Genomic DNA, 19,222 nt, shown 5'->3' with positions numbered 1-19,222 from the left:
GACCAACATAAGAAACTGGAAAACAGCTTCTTATTTCTCCAGGGAAGTTCAAGGCTAAGAAAGGCTAGGCAGGGGGCTAATGTCTAATGAGCAACCCCTTCCCTCTTATCCTAATGGCAATGGTTTGAGTGTAAAATGCAGGAAATATAATACTACCAGGCTGAGAGGTACCCAGACTTTAAAAGCATAGGAAAAGTGAAATTTACTTGCTTTTTAAAAGATACAGAATGCACTTAAAAATGTCCTTACTATTACTGATTGCTGATGTGGCCCTATCCACTATCCAGCTGCAGACAGAGCCAGAAGCCCCCCTAAGGGTCTGATGCAGGAAACCCTGAGCAGAGGCCTGGGCCACCCAAGATGAACCAAGCAGGCTCATAAGTGCCAAGAGGGTACGGCTCCAAGAACCTGGGTGGTCTCCACAGCTTTGGGTGCTACGGTCAAGGTGGAAAGGACTCCCAGAACCCATGGCACCCTACTCTGTTCCCTGGCTCCCTGAGGCTGCAGCCGGGATGTGGTGGTGAAAGGGCTCCCTACCTTTGCAGTGTCCATCGTAGTCAACCTGGATTTTGGATCCAGTGAGGCAGGCATCTCGATGCAGCTCACAGTGGTTGAGGTAGGTCTTGGCGTTGCTGCCACACACAGGCCTCTTGTGAGGTTTGCAATGCTGAAACAGATCGGCAGAAGATGCTTGTGCAGTCAAGGGTGCCAGCACACACACAAACATGCACACACACGCACGTAGAGCCATCTTGTGGGGACTCCCCAGCAGAGTTGGCCTGTAACCAACCAGGGCAGAGGGAGCCTCAGCTCTGGCACTTGTGACCCTACCCAACTCAGTACTGAAGACACCTTATCGCCTTGCAGCCCCACATGGCCCTGTGTGCTGATCCTGGTTCAGGGTTATTTCTTCTATGTGGTGAAGATACAGATCCCTGCCCCTCCCCCATCAAATTAGCAGAAAGGGCATTTTTATTAGTCAGAAATTTGGATTTTTTCTTTACTCTGTCACTTTGTCACTTTGTTGAAAGACACTCAGCGTCTTTGGATGATTTAAGATCCCTTAAAAATTCCACATTCTATGACACAAAACAGTCTGAGCTGGGAGCTGGAAATGTGGAGACTGAAAAGCAGGTAAATGCCCCAGTTCTTAAACTTTTCTGGGGCTGAACCATAAGAATCTTTGCTCTCTTGGTTTGGTTAGTATTTTGGGGCCGTTTCTTTTCCTCCAAATCTTACAACGCCTGTTGTGAAGCTGGGGGCGGGGGTGCCCGAGTCTTTGTGAAGGACTGCAGAGGATCATTATGAACAGGGAAATGGACTAAAGTTCACTTGGCAATGCAGTTCTGCTTTGGCTATTTAAAGTGCTACGGTCACAGACAAGCTTAGTTGCTTAAGACTTTTGTGGTTTTTGAAAGGAGGGAGAGGGAAACAAGTTCAGCTCTGACTTAATAAAGGCACTAAAGCAAGCAAGAGCAGATGCAGTGAAAAGAAACCCAGAACCCCGGAGCGGGGAGGTAGCCCAGCCTTTCCAATTTATATACAAGAAGACCAGAGCCAGAAAGATGAACGGCACTTAACCAATACTTCTTACTGAGTTCTACTATGTGCTGGGCACTGGGCAAAGCCAAATATGGCCTCTGTCTTCACAGCATTCAGTGGCAACAAGCTTGCTCGAAATGATACGACTGTATGTGGCTGAGGTGAGACCAGGCGCCAGGTTTCTGAACCTCAAGTCTGGGCTTAAGCCGCCACACAGTGGCCAGCACACCTCTAGTGAGGCCCTGCCAGTGTCCCCAGACTATCTGTTTCTCAGATTTCTACACTGGGGGACTTCCTTCTGGGGCAATGGATCAGGACCCTTCACCTGGGGACTAAGCTGGGTGTATTTATTTGCAGAAAGACAGATATATTTCCAGGCATGGATTGTTTTAAAGAAAGGGGGGAAAGGGCACACATCTAGGGTATTTTTGTTTGCCTGAAGAGTGAGAACTTATCAGAATCCTGCTTATGAAAGAAATATTTCTCGAAAGATCACTTTTTGCTTTTTATAGTTCATTTCAAACCAAAGCAAACCTGAAAAACCTGCATTCTGTCTACTTAAAAAAAATGTGCATATCCTTTGACTGAGCAAGCCCTAGTGGGAATCAATCCTACAGAAATAAAGACAGCAACAAGGGTGTTATTTTTTAGTGGGAAACAAACTAAGTGTCCACCTATAGGAAAGTGATTACATAAATCTGGTTCTTTTACACGACTAAAGATTATGGAGCTGTTAAAAAATGAGCTAGAACTTATACACTCTGACCTGCAGGGCTTTCCATGATATATGAATGAGCACAAAATGCAAGTTGCATATATACATATCTGTATATATATTATGATCCCATTTTTGTATAAAATAGATGGAAACCCCATATATTTATAGTAGCAAAGGAAAAAAATGTGGAACAAATACACTGCACACTGTTAACACTGGTTAACGCAGACTAACAGGATTTGAAGGTTATGTGGAAGATTACTGATATTGTTTGTACAAATATCTGTGCTTATTTGACTTATTTTGTAATTTAAAAATCTCATAAAGTGAAATGTTTTTTAAAAAAAAGAAAACATATCCCTGCATTCACATCTGATTTTTAACTCCTGGAATGAAAATGCTACTCTTTTCAGATAGATAGGGTGGGCTTCTATAGAGATGATGAAATTGTCGGCACTGCTGAGCCAGCTGGCAGCTCCAGCAAGGCGGCCACACTGGCTGTGGCCACTCTCCCCCAGCTTCTGACTTCAGGACTTACCTCGATGCAGAGGCAGGTGGGCTCTCCCTTCTCTGTGACTGCACATTCCCGGCCGGCTCCACAAAACACATTGGCACAGATCTTGGATTTGCTCCTTAGTTCTTCCTAAAACACAAAATCATAAAGAAAAGAAAACCATGTCACTGAAACAAGCTCATCTTGGGATGGGCCAATGGTGGCGATTATCTTTCAGGCCCAGGGCTTGGTCTGGTGTCAGGGCTTATGGTGGTGAAGGGTGCTGAACTGCCAGGAGCTTCGCCAGCAGCCAGCACCAGCCTCGCAGCACTGCTCCAACCCAGACCACCTCTGAGTCCCAAAGACTGTTTCTTAAAGAGCAAGAGCTCGTTTCTTGCATGCTCCCTTTCTTCTAAGAATATTTATGGGGTATAATATTATTCATTACATGCCAACATTCTGCTAAGGAATGGAGATACAAAAGCACAGTCCCTGTTCTCAAGAAGCTCCATGACACTCTGAGGAAACACAAATAAAGAGTTCTTTAGAAAGCAATATGGAAGTGCCAGAGAGCGCGGGGGGAAGAGGGTGAGAATCAAATGAGACTCTCTGACATAGGAAGCTTTAACTGATTCCCAAAGGATGAGAACAATAGATCAGGCAGAAAAGGAAACGTTAGAGAGAAGTATGGATATCTGGAGGACCAAAAATCTCAGAGTAGTGTTCAAGGACACATCATCTCAAACGGCAAAAGAAAGATGTCTAAGCCATGGAAGCATGGTCTTATTTAGCCCCTGTCCACACCTGCCTCTGGCTTCAAGACTAAGAGGGCCAAACAATCTCACAAGCCTATCCTCAAACCACTGATGGCCAGGCATCCTGTTCAGACAATGCACTGGAACTGAAAAGGCAGGGAAGGGCTTTAATCTATGCTTCTGGACCTCTGCCCACTGGGGTGGCATTGGCTGTGACAAAACCAACAAAGATGGTAGTTGTGAAGGGGTCATAGGATTGGCCATAGGAAAGGTGGAGATGGAACCAAAGATTCTGCCCTCAGGTCACATCTGCTATGCCATGTGGGGAACTCACATTCACAGAGTCACTTCTAACAGTAAATTCTTACAGCTGGTAAAGGTTTTGTATCCAATAATAGGTCAAAGCAAAAAGCAAAGTAGCTATTGAGAGCTGAGGGGCTTTGTCCAATATAGCTGGTCTGCTGCCACCCGGAGGCTGCTTCGCAAACTTCCAGATTATTATTTTCTCTCCTGAGCTGGCCAGCATGTCACACAAGGCCCCCATTGGTCTAGAAACTCTTGCTATGCTCACATTTCATTGGTTCACATGCTGTTGCTACACTCATTCCTTTTTGGATGTTGCTAAGGCGAATTCAACAAAGCTGGCAGGCAGGGAAGAAAAGAGGAAGTAATTCCCAGAAGGCAGGGAGGACTAGAGAGCTGTTGTTTCCTAAACCAGGAATGGAGATAAAAAGCGAGCAGATTCTCCATGCAGAACAGCCCTCTTGGAAACTGTGCCGGGGAATAGAAAGCAGATCTAAAAAGGAAGCAGAAAAGGCTGATTAATAGAAAAAAATCTCAGATAAGACTGTCTCCTTTCCCTTTCAGGAAACAACCCGCTAAGAGAGGGATACAGACAAATACATGACCCTCTGTGGGTGTGTCACAAGAATTCCAGACACACACACAGATGCATAAAACACATGATCGGACATAAGCCTACACTGAGAGACACACCACACATGGTTCCATAACCTTTAGCACTTACTAGCTGTGTGTTGTAACTAGTCACTTTAATTCTTTGAGCCTCGGTTTCCTCCTCTACAAAATAGGGATAATGCCAACGCTGCCTTGTGAAGATGAAATGATATATTTGGAAGTGCCTCATAAACTGTAAAACAAAGTGCCTATGAAAAGTGTTATTAATGTTAATGCTCACAGAGTTTCCTGCAGGAGAGCCTGTGGAATTTTGGAGCCTCTTGCCTCTTTTTTTAAAAAAAAATTTATTTTAAAGTATATTTTATTGATTATGCTATTACAGTTGCCCCTTTTTTTCTCCCCTTTATTCCCCTCCACCCTGCATGCCCCCACCTACACTCCAGCACTCCCCCCGTTAGTTCATGTCCATGGGTCATACATGTAAGTTCATTGGCTTCTCCATTTCCTATACTCCTCTTAACCTCCCCCTGTTTATTCTGTACCTACCATTTATGCTTCTTATTCCCTGTACCTTTCCCCCCAATCTCCTCCCACCCCTCCCCTCTTATCTCTATTTCTGTGATTCTGTTCCTGTTCCAGTTGTTTGCTTAGTTTGTTTTTGTTTTTTACGTTCAGTTGTTGATAGTTGTTTGTTGTTATTTTACTGTTCATAGTTTTGACCTTCTTCTTTTTCTTAGATAAGTCCCTTTAACATTTCATATAATAAGGGCTGGATGATAATGAACTCCTTTAACTTGACCTTGTCTGGGAAGCACTTTATCTGCCCTTCCATTCTAAATGAGAGCTTTGCTGGATAGAGTAATCTTGGATGTAGGTCCTTGCCTTTCATGACTTTGAATACTTCTTTCCAGCCCCTTTTTGCTCGTAAGCTTTCTTTTGAAAAATCAGCTGAAAGTCTTATGGGAACTCCTTTGTGGGGAACTGTTTCCTTTTCTCTTGCTGCTTTTAAGATTCTCTCCTTATCTTTAATCTTGAGTAATGTTATTATGATGTGCCTTGGTGTGTGCTTCCTTGGGTCCTACTTGTTTGGGACTCTGAGCTTCCTGGACTTCCTGAAAGTCTATTTCCTTCACCAAATTTGGGTAGTTTTCTTTCACTATTTTTAAATTAAATTTTCAATTTCTTGCTCTTTCTCTTCTCCTTCTTGCACCTGTATGATTTGGATGTTGGAACGTTTAAAGTTGTCCTGGACATTCCTAAGCCTCTCATTTTTTTGAAGTCTTGTTTCTCCATTCTGTTCTGGTTGAATGTTTGTTTCTTCTTTTTGCTCCAGTTTATTGATTTAAGTCCTGGTTTCCTTCCCTTCACTGTTGGTTTCCATGTATTTTCCTTTATTTCACTTTGCATAGCCTTCACCTTTTCCTCCATTTTGTGACTATACTCAACCATTTCTGTGAGCATCCTGATTACTAGTGTTTTGAAACCTGCATCTGATAGGTTGGCTATCTCTTCATTGCTTAGTTTTATTATTTCTGGAGTTTTGATCTGTTCTTTCATTTGGACCATTATTTCTTTGTTTTGGCACTCCTGTTACATTCTAAGGGGGGAGCCTTAGGTATTCACCAGGTTGAGGCAACCTGCTGAGTTGTGATGCTGTCCGTGGGGGAGGGGTCCGAGAGGGAACAATTTTGCTTGCTTGGCTCTTGCCCAGCTTGCAGTCACTTCCACTGCTACCCAGAAGCAAATTGGGCCCTTCTGATGCTGAGTCTCAGGTGCGTGGGTTTGTATATGTTCTAGGACCCCATGGGTCGCTCCAACAGACTCTCCTGTGAGGCTGGGAGTTTCCCCTGCCACTGTAAACCCCACAGATTTTTATAGCCAGAGGTTTTGAGGCTTTCTTTTCCTGAGATGGAACCCTGGGTTGTGTGGTCTGTCTTGGTCCCCAGTTGTTCCTCCCAGTTTATTTGCACACAGATGTGGGACTGCCTGGTCAGCCAGCCACCATTCTGCCCAGTCTTCCAGCTGCTGCCTTGCTGTGCATCCTCTCTGCCTCGGCTACCCATCTCCACCCCTCCCACCAGTCCGGATGAATGTTTCTTCCTTAACTCCTTGGTTGTTAGACTTCTATACAGTTCAATTTTCTGACAGTTCTGGTTGTTTTTTGCTTTTAAATTTGTTGTCTTTTTGGTTGTGCAAGGAGGCAAAGCGTATCTACCTACGCCTCCATCTTGGCCAGAAGTCTCTTGCCTCTTTTTTTATCTTATATTGTTGATCTTAGTGAGTATTTAAAAATAAAAGCTAGTAATTATAGGTTGAATTCAACCCAAGCCATTTTTCAGAAATAGTTCTCAAAAATCCATGTAAGGAAACAGGTACTCTTTACTTAAAATATAAAAACTAGGGGAGAATCAAGATGGCAGAGGAGTGAATGAAAGTCATACTGACCTCCTCCTAGGACCAACCTGGAATTACAACTAAATTGTGGAGAAATCACCTGGAACAAACTGAACAATAGCGAGAGAGGAGCCTTGTAACCTCGGAGACAGAAGAATCAGCTTTAGCGCAATCTAACTGGTAAGGAGTGTGGGAAAGACCTGAGAAGGCGGGTGGGGGGCCCACAGGCAGCAGCACCAGGAGGATATTGAAACGGCCAGTGGGATCCCCATGAGAAGAGTGGGGTCTAAACCAAAAGTGGGGATCTCTAGGCCACAGCACCAGAGCCCAAAAAGTACACAGAAAACAGTCAGCTGCGAAAAGCAGAAGGGTTGCTCTCTGCCAGAGACAGGCGGCTGGAGATGCAAAGAGCCTCCTACAGAGTCAACACAAAATTTTTATTTGCAGCCACTTACCCTGGTCCCTGGCAAAGGCGGGGGCAGAGTTGGCTAGAGACGCCTGAGGAGAGATGGGGGAAGGAAGCTTTGGGGAGAGAACTGAGAGAGTAGCTGGTGGGATCTTGGTGCTGACTCATTCCCCATGTGGCAGCAGCCATTTTGCTCAGAAAGAGATCACTCCCCCTGAGCGGCACCAGCGTCAAAGGACCCAATAGCCCCACCCCCAGGTGGGATTCCACCCTGCCCTGTGCTGTCTAAGCTGCCTGCTGAGTGCAGAGTGGCAGCCACAGACAGTAGATCCCTGGCTAAAGAGGGCGCAGAGACGTCTGGTGACACTTGAGGAGAGACTGGGGATGGAGGCTTTGGGGAGAGAACAGAGAGAGGAACTGGTGGGATACCAGTGTGGACTGCTCCCCCATACTGCAACAGCGTGAAAGGACTCAATAACCCCGCCCCCAGGAGGGACTCCGCCTCCCCCTGAGCTGTCTAAGGCAGCCTGCTTAGTGCAGAGTGTTTGGATTAACAGCTGAAGGGGACAGCCACAAACAGTAAGTTACTGGAAGTCTTGAACAGACTGCCTAAGGTCAGACAGGGTCAACATTTGATATCATCGGAGGCAGATCCAGAAAATAAAAACAGTGGTCTCATACCATTGAAGTTCACACCATAAAGTCAGGAAATCAAGACAGATCAACTTAAGAAGCAGAAGCAAAAGAGAAGAGTCTCACAAATAATGAGAAGACAAAGAAATACGTCCCATTCAAGGGAAAGGAGGAATCCCCTGAAAGAGAACTAAATGAAATAGAGGCAAGTAAACTATCAGATATTGAGTTCAAAAGAACAGTTCTAAGGAAGCTCAATGAGCTTAGTGAGCTCAGAGAGAATTACCAAAAACTATTGGGAAACTATGAGGAACTTACTGCAAACTATATTAGCATGAAAAAGGACACTGAAACTATCAATAAGAGACAAGAGGAAATGAAAGATACAATTTCTGAATTCAATAACACAGTAGAAGGAATCCAAAGCAGGCTAGATGAAGCTGAGGACCGAGTTGGCAAGCTGGAGGACAAGGTAGATAAAAGCTCCCAGAAAGAGCAAGATAGTGAAAAAAGATTCAAAAAGAATAAAGAGGCATTTAGGGAAATGCAGGACAACCTGAAATGTAATAATATCCGTATAATAGGGATACCAGAAGGAGAAGAGGATGAGGAAGGGACAGAGAACCTGTTTGAAAAAGTCATGATGGAAAACTTCCCTAATTGGAGGGGAGAAAAGGTCACCCAAGTCCAGGAAGCAGAGAGGGTCCCATTCAAGAGGAACCCAATGAGGCCCACTCCAAGACACATCATCATTAAAATGGCGAATAGCAAAGACAAACAGAGAATGTTAAAGCAAGCAAGAGAGAAAGAGGTAGTAACATAGAAGGGAGCCCCGGTACAGCTAGTATCTGACTTCTCAACAGAAACACTGGAAGCCAGAAGGAAATGGCAAGAAATATTCCAAGTCATGAAAAGCAAAGGCCTGAAACCAAGACTGCCCTACCCAGTAGGACTCTCAATTAAAATGGAAGGCAAAATAAGGAGTTTCCCAGACAATAGAAGGCTAAAAGAATACACCTCCACCAACCCAGCACTGCAAAATATGCTAAAGGGACTGCTTTAAGATGAAGAAAAAGTTTCTATGAATACCCAGTTCCTATCAGAGTTGCTAATACTTGATAATACCAATATTTTTAATACTCATTAATCTGATTGTGACAATGATGTTATTTTAATTGTTCTTTGACTATTTGTTGAAACTAAACCTGTTTTAGTATATTTCTTGTGTATTTCTATGTTTTTAAAAAAAGCTTTAAATGACTTTTTGGTATTCTTTACCCATTTATTGATTAAATGTTTGTAGAACTTCTCTCCCTAAAAAAACAAACAAAAAAAACAAAACAAGAAGCAAAAAACCGATTAACCTATTAAGATGTGTTGCAAATACTTTTCTATTCTATTCATTGTTCTTTAACTTTTTTATATGTATATTACTATATAGTTAAATGTTTAATATAGTCATATTGTCAATATTTACTTTATAGCTTCTGGATTTGAATATTTTACTTCAGAGTAAGAAAAACATTATTTTGTATTTTCTCCTAAAACTCCTTAGAGTCTACATATTGATTTTTAACACCTGAATATTTCTTGTATAATGTGTGAAATAGGGCTCTATATTTGTTTTATTTCAAATAACAGTGGTCCATGCACCTTATTTGTTGAATAAGCCTTATTTTCCCAATTGATTTGAAGTATCAACTGAATCATACATATATTATTCAGATATATATGTCTGTCTCTAGAATGTTCATTATATTTCATTGATCTACTTGATTATTTCTGTGCTGGTGTCATGTTGGTTTAATTGCTGAGACTTTAGAACGGTTTTACATTTTTTTAATATTTTATAATTAACTTTGACATTTAAAAAAAATAAAATCAATCTACATTTAAGAAAGAAAGAGAGATGGAACTCCAACCTTTTGCAACAACATGGATGGAAGTGGAGAATATTAAGCTAAGTGAAATGAGCCAGTTGATGAAAGACAATTACCATATGATCTCACCTATAATTGGACTCTTTTCAACAAAATAAACTAATGAACAAAATAAACTACAGGCACGGAAACATGGAGCAGACTGAAAGGGACCAGAGGGGAGGGGGAAAGAGGAGAATGGTGGAAAGAAGGGGAAGGGACTAGACAAAGAACATGTATGAATGACCCATGGACATGGACAACAGAGTGGGAACTGACTGTGGGAGTGGGGGGTGGGGGTGGGATGGGTGGAGGGGGCTACAGGGGGAAAATTGAGGCAACTGTAATAGAATAAACATGATTTATAAATAAAAAAATGATAAGGCTAAAATATAAAAAATAAATCTAAATGTTAATTAAAAAATATATAAAGACTAATACTTGAATAGTACAATGAAAATAGAGAATTTCTAAGTGTTTTCATATATATGATCTCATCTTACTGTATGGACTGCCCTGAAAGACCATGTGTGTTAATAACCCTATTTTATAGACAAGAAAATTAAAGATCATAAAGGTCAAGTAACCTCCCCAAGGCCTCAAAGCTAAAAATAGGGGGAGGTATATTTCAACTGAGATCCTCAGATAACAAATGATTAAGCTCCCACTTATAAATATCTGGCACCCTGCTAAGAGACTTTTATTATACATTATTCTTTAATTTTTTTTTTACTTATTGATTTGAGAGAGAGAGAGGTTTGTTGTTTTAATTATTTACGCATTCATTGGTTGATTATTGTGTGTGCCCTGATTGGGGATTGAAACTGCAACCTAGGCCATGTTGGGATGATGCTCTAACCAACCGAGATACCTGGCCAGGTCCTATACATTAGCTTATTTAGGCTCTACAATGCCATAAGTTTGACATCATAATTATCCCCATTTTACAGATGAGGGAAGCAAGCCTTACAGGTTTAATAACTAGCTAGAAAGTGGCAGAGATACGATTCTACCCAACCTAAAGGAAAAGTTCTTTTATATTTATTTTCATACTCAGAAGGTTTAAGGTTAAGGAAATTATAATGAGGATGTGATTTGCATAATTAGTAAATGTCAGGAGAAAGTGCTTAACACTGTGTCAAAGAGTTAGATTTCAATTCCCACATCTCACCTCTGTTCCTTAGTTGCCCTGGTAGTGGGCAAGGCACTATCTTTAAACCTGTTTCCTCATGTGTACAATGAGAACACCAATCCCTGCAAGGGCCGTGTGAGGATTAAATGAGATGTACCACGTGTAGCAGACTGCCTGCCACACAACTGAAAGTGGCCATGATTACAGTGCAAAATTGAGTTTCAGACAGTTTTCCCACTGAGATGCTGTTACCACTTTGGGCTGCGACGTCCCCACCCATCCTCCCTTACACTGGAATGACAATACTGAGAGCAGAACAAACTGAACGGGAAAAATAAAGGGCCTACCAACCCGTTCATTCTGTTTGAAGGCCACAGAGAAATGCTGGTTACACAACGATTCCTCTTTGCAGGTGGCATATCTGTCAATAGGTGGCAATCTCTCTCTTTGTCTCACAAGCCGGGAGCCGCAATGCAGAGTACAGCCCCGGCTCCTGCCACTCCTCCCAGCTCTGCCTCCTTGCAAGGTGCGGTGGGAAGGTGGAAGATTGGGGCAAGTGTCCCACACAGACACAGGCAGCAGGACCCAAGAACTGGGGATTTGCCAACTTGGGAAAGAATGTCTAACCTGAAGCCCTCATGATCCTCCCCAGTTCTTCCCATTCATGGACATGGTTTAATGTAGAAATCAATGATGAATTAAAATTTCTCCCAAGACATGGCTTTTTTGTGTCATGGAAAGCCCTTCCCCAAGCCGTATCTCCTCTGGCAGCAGGAGTGCCAGGAGCATTCCCGAAGCTCCTGGGACGTTCCTTAGTGTGGTAGGTGGTTCTGCCCATCCGTTAAGTGACTGATTTTGAATGGGGGAGAACATCTTGAGATGTTTGAGGCAGGATCACACTCACGGGTAGGGAGGGGGGCATGGTGGGAACAGAGAGATGGGGTGGGACAGCAGATGCTGGGAAGCAGGTCTTGCCAGCTGATCCGAAGGATTTTCTGTGGATCTGGTGGGCAGTGAGGACCTTGGGAAGTTTGGAATGGTGCTGGAGACATGATGAATGTGGTGACTTGGGACACTGTGTCTAGTCCCTTCCTACTTGAATATTCTGACTCCGGGAGAATACGCTCAGGGAGGGATGCTGGAGGCAGGGAAACCTGCCAGATGTAGGCCAGAGATCTTGTGGGGTGGGGGGCGGAGGGGGTGACAATGGCCAAGAGCCAGATGCTAATATTAATTAGGGCTCTACAGCTGAATGGGGCTCTTCACAGATATCTCTGTCTTCAGAACATTTGTGCAGGTTTCCATATTTTTAGTCCCATATAACAGATGGGGAGGAATTTAAGATTCCGAAGACCTCTGTGATGTACAGAGGCCATATAACTAGTGGGAGCTGAGTCAGGATTGTAACACCGGTCAGCCTGGCTCCAGAGCCATGGTACTGTTTTACCAAGGACAGTCAAGGGAGGGAGCTTGAGAGAGGATACAGCTGTAAGGGACAGCACAGGGAGAGGTCACTGGGCACAGTGCAGTTCTCACAAATGAAACAGAATTATTTGCTTTACTACCATAACGATTTTAGGAATTAGGTCCCAAGGCTGAAGGAGAATTTCATCTACATAGAGATAACCACATTGGCATATGAATGTTCCCTAGGAGGGTGAGCTCACAGGTATACAAACACATCAGTTTGAATGTTCCTGTGAGACTGTGATTGGTTGGGGAAAGGGAGTGTGTTCTGGAAGTGCAGGCACCCTGATACATTGAAAAAAATCAACAAAATACTTGCTTCCAAGGAGAAACATCAGGTTTATAGCATGACCCATCTACATCATCTCCCCGATTTCCTTCTACGTTATTTTCACTATGTGCTGTAAACCATACCCTGGGGACTTGGTGTCATGGCTAATTTTCACAATGCAAACTCCTCTTGGTAAAGACTGACAGGAACATTGCTGACTTTTACCAGGAAAAAACTTCTCTGAGCAACAGGCGCTGCATGGTAATAAGTGATACTTTACATTTGTACCAACAATTTTGATTAGTTTAGAGTTTCTACTCGCATTTTCGATTCTCAGAACCTTTTAGAATAGGCAGGCAGGGATCACCTATCAGGCCCTTACAGATGTAACACCCTACGAAGAAGAAGAAACCGAGACTCACAGACAGCTGGCTACCGCTGACTGATCCAAGATCGCTTGGGGCCTGGCCTGAGGTCTCTGGACTTTAATCCAGCCCTCTCCACTAAACCACTTTGCCTCTTTAACAAATCAAAGATAGTAAAGTGTTGTCTTGGATCCAAGGTCTAAAGAAATGGGAATTATTTTTGCAACTGAAAAAGCAAGTGATTTGCAAAACCACCACTAGAGGTGATGGTGTGTCTGAGTCTCTGGGCCGACCTGCGTTAAGTCTGAACAAAAAATATGCTTTGAATGTTTAAAAAAAGTCTTCTGAAGTAAAACAATTTGTGGAAGAACAAAGTGCTTTGGGAGGGGAGGAAGCATATAAGCAAAGGCATAAAACTGCACCTTAATATACCATCAATCACTAACATGAACTGGGTCGGCTCTGTGCCCTCCATCCTTTTCCTCCTTCCCAGCTTTCTTTCTGAAAAAAATAAAAAGAGCCCTTACATATGCCAAGGTGGAATTTTGGCTCCAATTGCCACTATTCTGTGACAGAGCGCCTCTGTTGATGTGAAAAAAGTCTCTCCTTGCTTTGCCAGAATTAGTCATGGAAACTTCACAGAAACACCAACGCCCCTCAGATTTGCACAGAACCGTGGAGCTGGGGACAAAGGAACTCACAGAACTGGGGAGAACAGGAGACCCCAATGGGGGCAGGTGGGATGCTGGCTACTCCCGGGCAGCCATTCTAGAATGGAACCTAAGTAGCCCTGGCCTGAGAACCACTTCAGGACCTTACAATCTAGCTGGAGCACCATGTGACTTTGCTCAAATTCTCTGATTCCTTTCTCTGAAAGGAACATGTGGGTGCCTCCTACATATTCCAGGGAAAGAGGGAGTGGTGATTTCTAGCAGATGTCCTGATGCGTTTGGCGGTAGGTGCTGCATTTGCAGGGACAGTGTCCCCTATGTGCTCACAACCAATCCCTCATCTTGAGTTTTGCATCAGAGCCAGATCCTGGTTTTGTGGGGCCTGAAGCTGAAAAAATGTGAAGGGCCCTTCTTCAGAAAAAGAATATGCAATGATGACTGCAAAATTGGGCCCAGGGCCTTGTAAGTAGAGGTCTGAGACTGAAGCTTAATTAGCCTCACAGTAAACCTGACCATCTATCCTATATTTTCTCCCTAAACAAGGCTTTTCACCTCTAGTCTATTAGTCAGAGCCTTATTTAATATTTTATGCACATATAGTTTATCTCAAATAGACTAAGTGCTTGCACATTTTGGCTTCCCACAGAATCACCACATTGTCCTGCCTGAGAAAATGCGGAATGAACATTTTTTTACAATAACTATCATTTGGGATCCATTCAGATTAGTGTCAGTAGCAGTAGCAAGTGACAATGGCATACAGGATGTTTGGGGAAAGGATTAGCTGGGCTTTATGACATCAATGTAAGGGATGCATCACCCAAGAGAATCAGCTTTAAGGTTAAAAAAAATCTATTATGAACCTGTTGTTCAAGAATTATCCAATTCTCCTTTGTATTAATGTCTATGCTCAGCCTCTACCTCAGCTTGTGGGATAACATGCTCCTGACACTTTTCACTTGTGTGATAATATATTTTGTGCCTAAAAATTACTACTTTCAAATTTCAGGTGGGACAAGGCTGTTTATCTTAACCATTGTCATTATTATTTTTGAGATTGTCACATTCTCTAAGTGTCTGTCCTGCCAGACTGAAGGACCTAAGCTGCCATCTTCACAGGGAAGCCCTTTCTCTGTAATGCCTCCCGCTCCATATATTCGGGTCTTTGTCGAAATGGCCCAGGTCCAGCACAGCAAACGGGATGCTTGGTTTCTCTATAATGCTAAGTTCAGTTTTCTGTAACGGTCCTGTCCAGTCCTAGCAGAAGTACACAGCAGCATTTAGTAGGCACCTACAGAGTTAGAAATATGCTGGGCACTTTCACGCAGGACTGAAAATAATCTCACAAGGGTCTGTGAGGGTGGAGGATTCGCCCCTACTGACAGTGAGAAGGCTGTGACCCCGAATTGTCACCAGTACTGGAGTAGGATGTTTCTGCTCTCATGCTATCAGGTCCTGGTCCAAGGTGATGAGCTGGGGTGTCTTCCCAGGGAGCACCAGGCTGTCTCCTCAACTCAGGCTCAACCAGTGACTCCACTCTGACTGAAACACTCCCCAGTGTCTGTCTACAGTCCTCAGAGTTACTCCTGCAAGTGCCCAAGCCCTCTTATGAGTCTTCCAAAAGGGTGCTTTGGGCAAGTTCCCTAGTTTCACAGTTTCCTCTGTTAGTTTTCTCCGAATACCTGGGTGGAACCTTTTTAGCCAGACCCCTTTCTGCCCTGAATTAGCCTGTTAGGTTTGGGTACAGTATTCTTTTTCCATTCTCCAACTGTTGAGCTAAGACCTGCCCACTTTGAAGGACAAAGTAGGGATATAAATAGTCCTCCAGTCTCCAGTAAAGGACGGGACAAGTAATTTGAACTCATCAGAAAGCATATTTGCCAAGTACCTATAACAATAAAAGTCTAGTGACCAGCATGGTGTAAAGTCTACGGCATAAACTTGGAAGGAGTGGCCTCTGCCTTCGAAGAAGTTTCTAATGTGGTCCAGCAGATGGAACCTAACACACACAAACCAAAGCTTCCTGAAGGAAATGGGGCTGACTCCAGGAGGTGGGGTTTAGTGGCCGAAATGGGACTTGAGCTGAGCCCTGAAGAATGGTAGGATCTGGATGGAAACCCTGTAGATTTTGAACAGGAGGGTTATAAGAGCAGTTTGGCAGTGGTACATGGGAAGACATGGGTGAGGACGAATTAATTGAAGGCGCAAGGAAATCAGCTAGAAAGAGCCTGGGGTGAAGAGTCTCATGTAAGGTGGTGGTTGGGATACAGAGAAAGGAAGGAATCCAAGAGAAATTTCTAAAGAACAAAGAAATCTGGCAACATACCAGACAGAGGTAAGGAAGGAGAGAATCTGGAGGTCTGCCAAGATCTTTGGCTTTGAGGGCCTGGAAGGTTGCTGGCGTGTCTGTCAGAGATGGAGCCCTGGGAAGGACTGGGGAGGAGGGGCAGCGATGATGGGTCAGTTATGGGTGTAAGTCTAAGGGGATGTAAAACATCCCACTGACAGATGAAAATAAGACACAAGAGGATGCACATCTGGCCATCATCCGTGTAGGAGTGGGAAATGTGGCCAAGAGAACAAATGAGCTCAGGAGGAAAGGGTGGGAATAGAGGGCTGAGGGCAGCTGAGGAGAGGAAGGGACTGGATGTGTACAGAAAAGAGCAGGGTGAGAACAGGCTGCCACCAGCCCACACGGGTTCTTTGTGCAAATCAGAAAAGGTGCCTTCCCCTCTAGGCAGATGCAACACCTGGCCAGGTTACAGGGCTTGGCAAGCATGGTGCAGGTTGGAATTCAGGCCCCTTCCCCTTCTCATGCAGCGAACAACCGTGTGAGGGCTCTGGTGCCAAAGTAGCCGAGAAAGCAGAGTAGGTGCATTCAGAAAACTGGGAGCAAAACCAGGAAGTCTAGTGAGCTCCAAGAAAAGGATGATGAAAGCCACTGTATGAGACATTATTTGGCAAACACTGGGATGAGATTTCCCATTCCCCGCCCCCCCCCCCCACACACACAAAGCCTTTAAACCTCTGCCAAAACCTGAACTAGTAACCCAGAGGGCAGACCAGACTTAGAGGCAGTGAGGGTCTGTGTAGGGAGAACTGGTGCAGGAGCTCTGATATATGGCTGCCTCTAACACAGCATGACTTAGGGCAAGGTGCTTGACCTCCCTGGTCCTCAGTTTCCCCATCTGTAAAAGTGGGGGTTGTAGGTGATGCCAAAATCTCTTAAACTGTTAGGATTTTCTTAACTAGAAAGCACAAGAATTTACCATTCAGAAGTTTCTGAATATCAAACTTTATTCTCTCAGGGAAGTGAACCCCAATGTCCAATCGAAAGAGAATGTTCACATGTAGAACCTCCTGAGAGTATTTCAGGTTTTTTGCTAGGTTTGGTTGGGGAATTAGAATTGGCTTTCATAGTCAAAGAATTTTCCTAACCAATGCCTTTTCATTCCTTCTTGGATCAGAGCACAGGAAATCAGGTGAGCAGTAATGGGGCCCCAAACGAGTGGCCTTATTTCACTCACCAGTTAACTGGCAGGAATCCTCTATTCCCTTAGAATTACATTAATAACATTTTTATTCTATTTGTGTTTGCCTTGCAAGGAAAAAAAAAGGAAAGAAAAGAAGGGAGAGAATGGTTAAAGGAAATTCACATGAGATTCACAATTCTTCATTCCTGCCAAGAACCTGTCACTGAAGTATGCCTGGGACTGCCAGGACTCACATTTACTCAGCATTCATGGTCTAATTATTTCCACATGTAGTTCAAGGAGAATGGTTGATTAAAAGTTAAAAAAAGGAAAGAAACCCACACACCTAAATCCCAATACCCTCAACTAAAGAAGGGAGACAGCTCTAGGACAGCTGTGAGAGAGTGTCCCCAGCAATGTCTGCTACATCTGGACCAACATTCCTGCACGTGCTCAGCACCCGAGCAAGCCAACCTTCCATCTCCCCAAGCTTCCCAAGCCCGGAACCAGATAGGATTCACGTTCATAGGCTTCTGAGTGGAATGAAAGATTTACTTCCCTGCTTTGGTGGGAGGCAGGTGAGATATACCTGGATACAGCCTAAAAGCTATGAGTTCTCTCCACCTTTTTGCCCTGGGGTCTACTGAATTTAGGTAGCCCTTGGGTAGTTCCTGATGTACATATCTACCAGGGAAAAAACCCACTGCGGCAGAGAACTTGGGTACTTTCCCTGAACTGGGGAATAGTACCCCCACATCTGTATCTCCTTTTTATTATCCCAGGTTGCACATGGCTCCCCCTAAAACTGAAGGCTAAGCCACCGTTCTCCAAGGGGATTCACATGACCTAGCACTGATTCAAATGCCTGACACTGTCGCCTACTGGCATCTACTTGGCCACATTTAACAGGTCTTTGGCACTGCTGTTCAGAATCTTCTTCCTCTCTGCTGAGTAACTTCATTGTTAATGTGGCTTCAAGGTCCTTGGCCTCCTGATGCCCAGTAACTCTCTGGCTACAAGGGGCTTCAGCTGCGCCTATTGCTAGAGCAGGTGGCCACAGCGTATTTAAGTCCCAAGGAGACTAAAATGAAAGGCGCAGGACTCCTGAGGTTCTACATTTTGAAAGGAGAACTCTACCCTTTGAAAATGTCAGCACCATTAGGTATTGTTAGATGCTTCTTTAGCCTTCAGATGAGCAGAGATTGTTCTACAAGACCAGCTAAAAAGACGTCAAGATCTGGAAAGTCTGATTTCTTGTCTGGATTGCACGAATTCTTCTGTCCTTTCAGGCTTAGCTCAAGTTACACCTCTACATCCTTGGTGACCTGCTCCTTTGGGTTGATATGAATTCCTTCTTCCTTCTCTGAACTTTCATTCCACTCCATCTAAACTCATTTTGATCACTTTTTAAAAACTTTTATTTGATTGTACATATACCATCTTCCCAGCTGAACTATACATTTCTAGAGGACAAGGATTATGTTTAAGAGTTCTTCTGTGGGTCCCAGCATAGTACCCTGTGCTATTAATCAACCTTTGCTGAAAGCATGAAAGGGCTACTGAGTCACACTGCCCTGAGGACTTGTAGGGGCAAAAACATAGACCCTGCGCCAACTCCTCTCCCGGGCTGCCCCCTTCCAAGACTAGTCTTCTCGGGGAACTAGCTTAAAGACCCCACCCTTCTCCACCAGACCATAAACGTTAGTCTGAAAATTCACCAATTAGGGATTGTTTGAGACCCACGGGAAGACACTGGTGGGGAGAGTGTGTGTGTATGCGCATATGCTGGTGAAGTGGACAGGAGAGCAATGGAGGACTGAAATGGCTTCCAGTCATTTCTTTTGTCCACTAGCAATGTAGAGCCTAGCTGACATGCTGAGGGAATGCGAATTTTGTGGAGGGAAACAGGATAGATGTGGTCATGTGGGAACGTGAGGTGCCTTGGAGGAAGGCAAAAGTGGGTGAGACTTCAGAGTGTAGGTTGGTGGCCTAAACGGGGAGAAGTGGAAATGAAGAGAAGTGAGAAAAGACCAAGAGAAAATGGACTTATTATCCAAGGCAGCTG

General features: G+C 44.0%; 1 protein-coding gene across 1 annotated transcript in view; it reads right to left on the bottom strand.

The window, feature by feature from the left end:
- The window catches only part of FSTL1 (follistatin like 1), a 59,116-nt gene that overhangs the window by 17,225 nt on the left and 22,669 nt on the right, over positions 1-19,222 (bottom strand). Inside the window, exons 3-4 of the mRNA XM_054575254.1 lie at positions 2,799-2,903; positions 538-667 (exon numbers count right to left, since the gene is read on the bottom strand). Coding sequence (XP_054431229.1) covers positions 538-667; positions 2,799-2,903 — 235 coding nt within the window. The remainder of the gene's footprint in view (positions 1-537; positions 668-2,798; positions 2,904-19,222) is intronic.

This window comes from Pteronotus mesoamericanus, unplaced genomic scaffold, assembly GCF_021234165.1.
Source record: "Pteronotus mesoamericanus isolate MK-2021 breed Mesoamerican mustached bat unplaced genomic scaffold, CSHL_Meso_final contig_27, whole genome shotgun sequence".
In the NCBI taxonomy this organism is placed as follows: domain Eukaryota; kingdom Metazoa; phylum Chordata; class Mammalia; order Chiroptera; family Mormoopidae; genus Pteronotus; species Pteronotus mesoamericanus.
The sequence above is the reverse complement of the archived record's forward strand: the minus strand, read 5'-3'. Positions and strand labels throughout refer to the sequence as shown.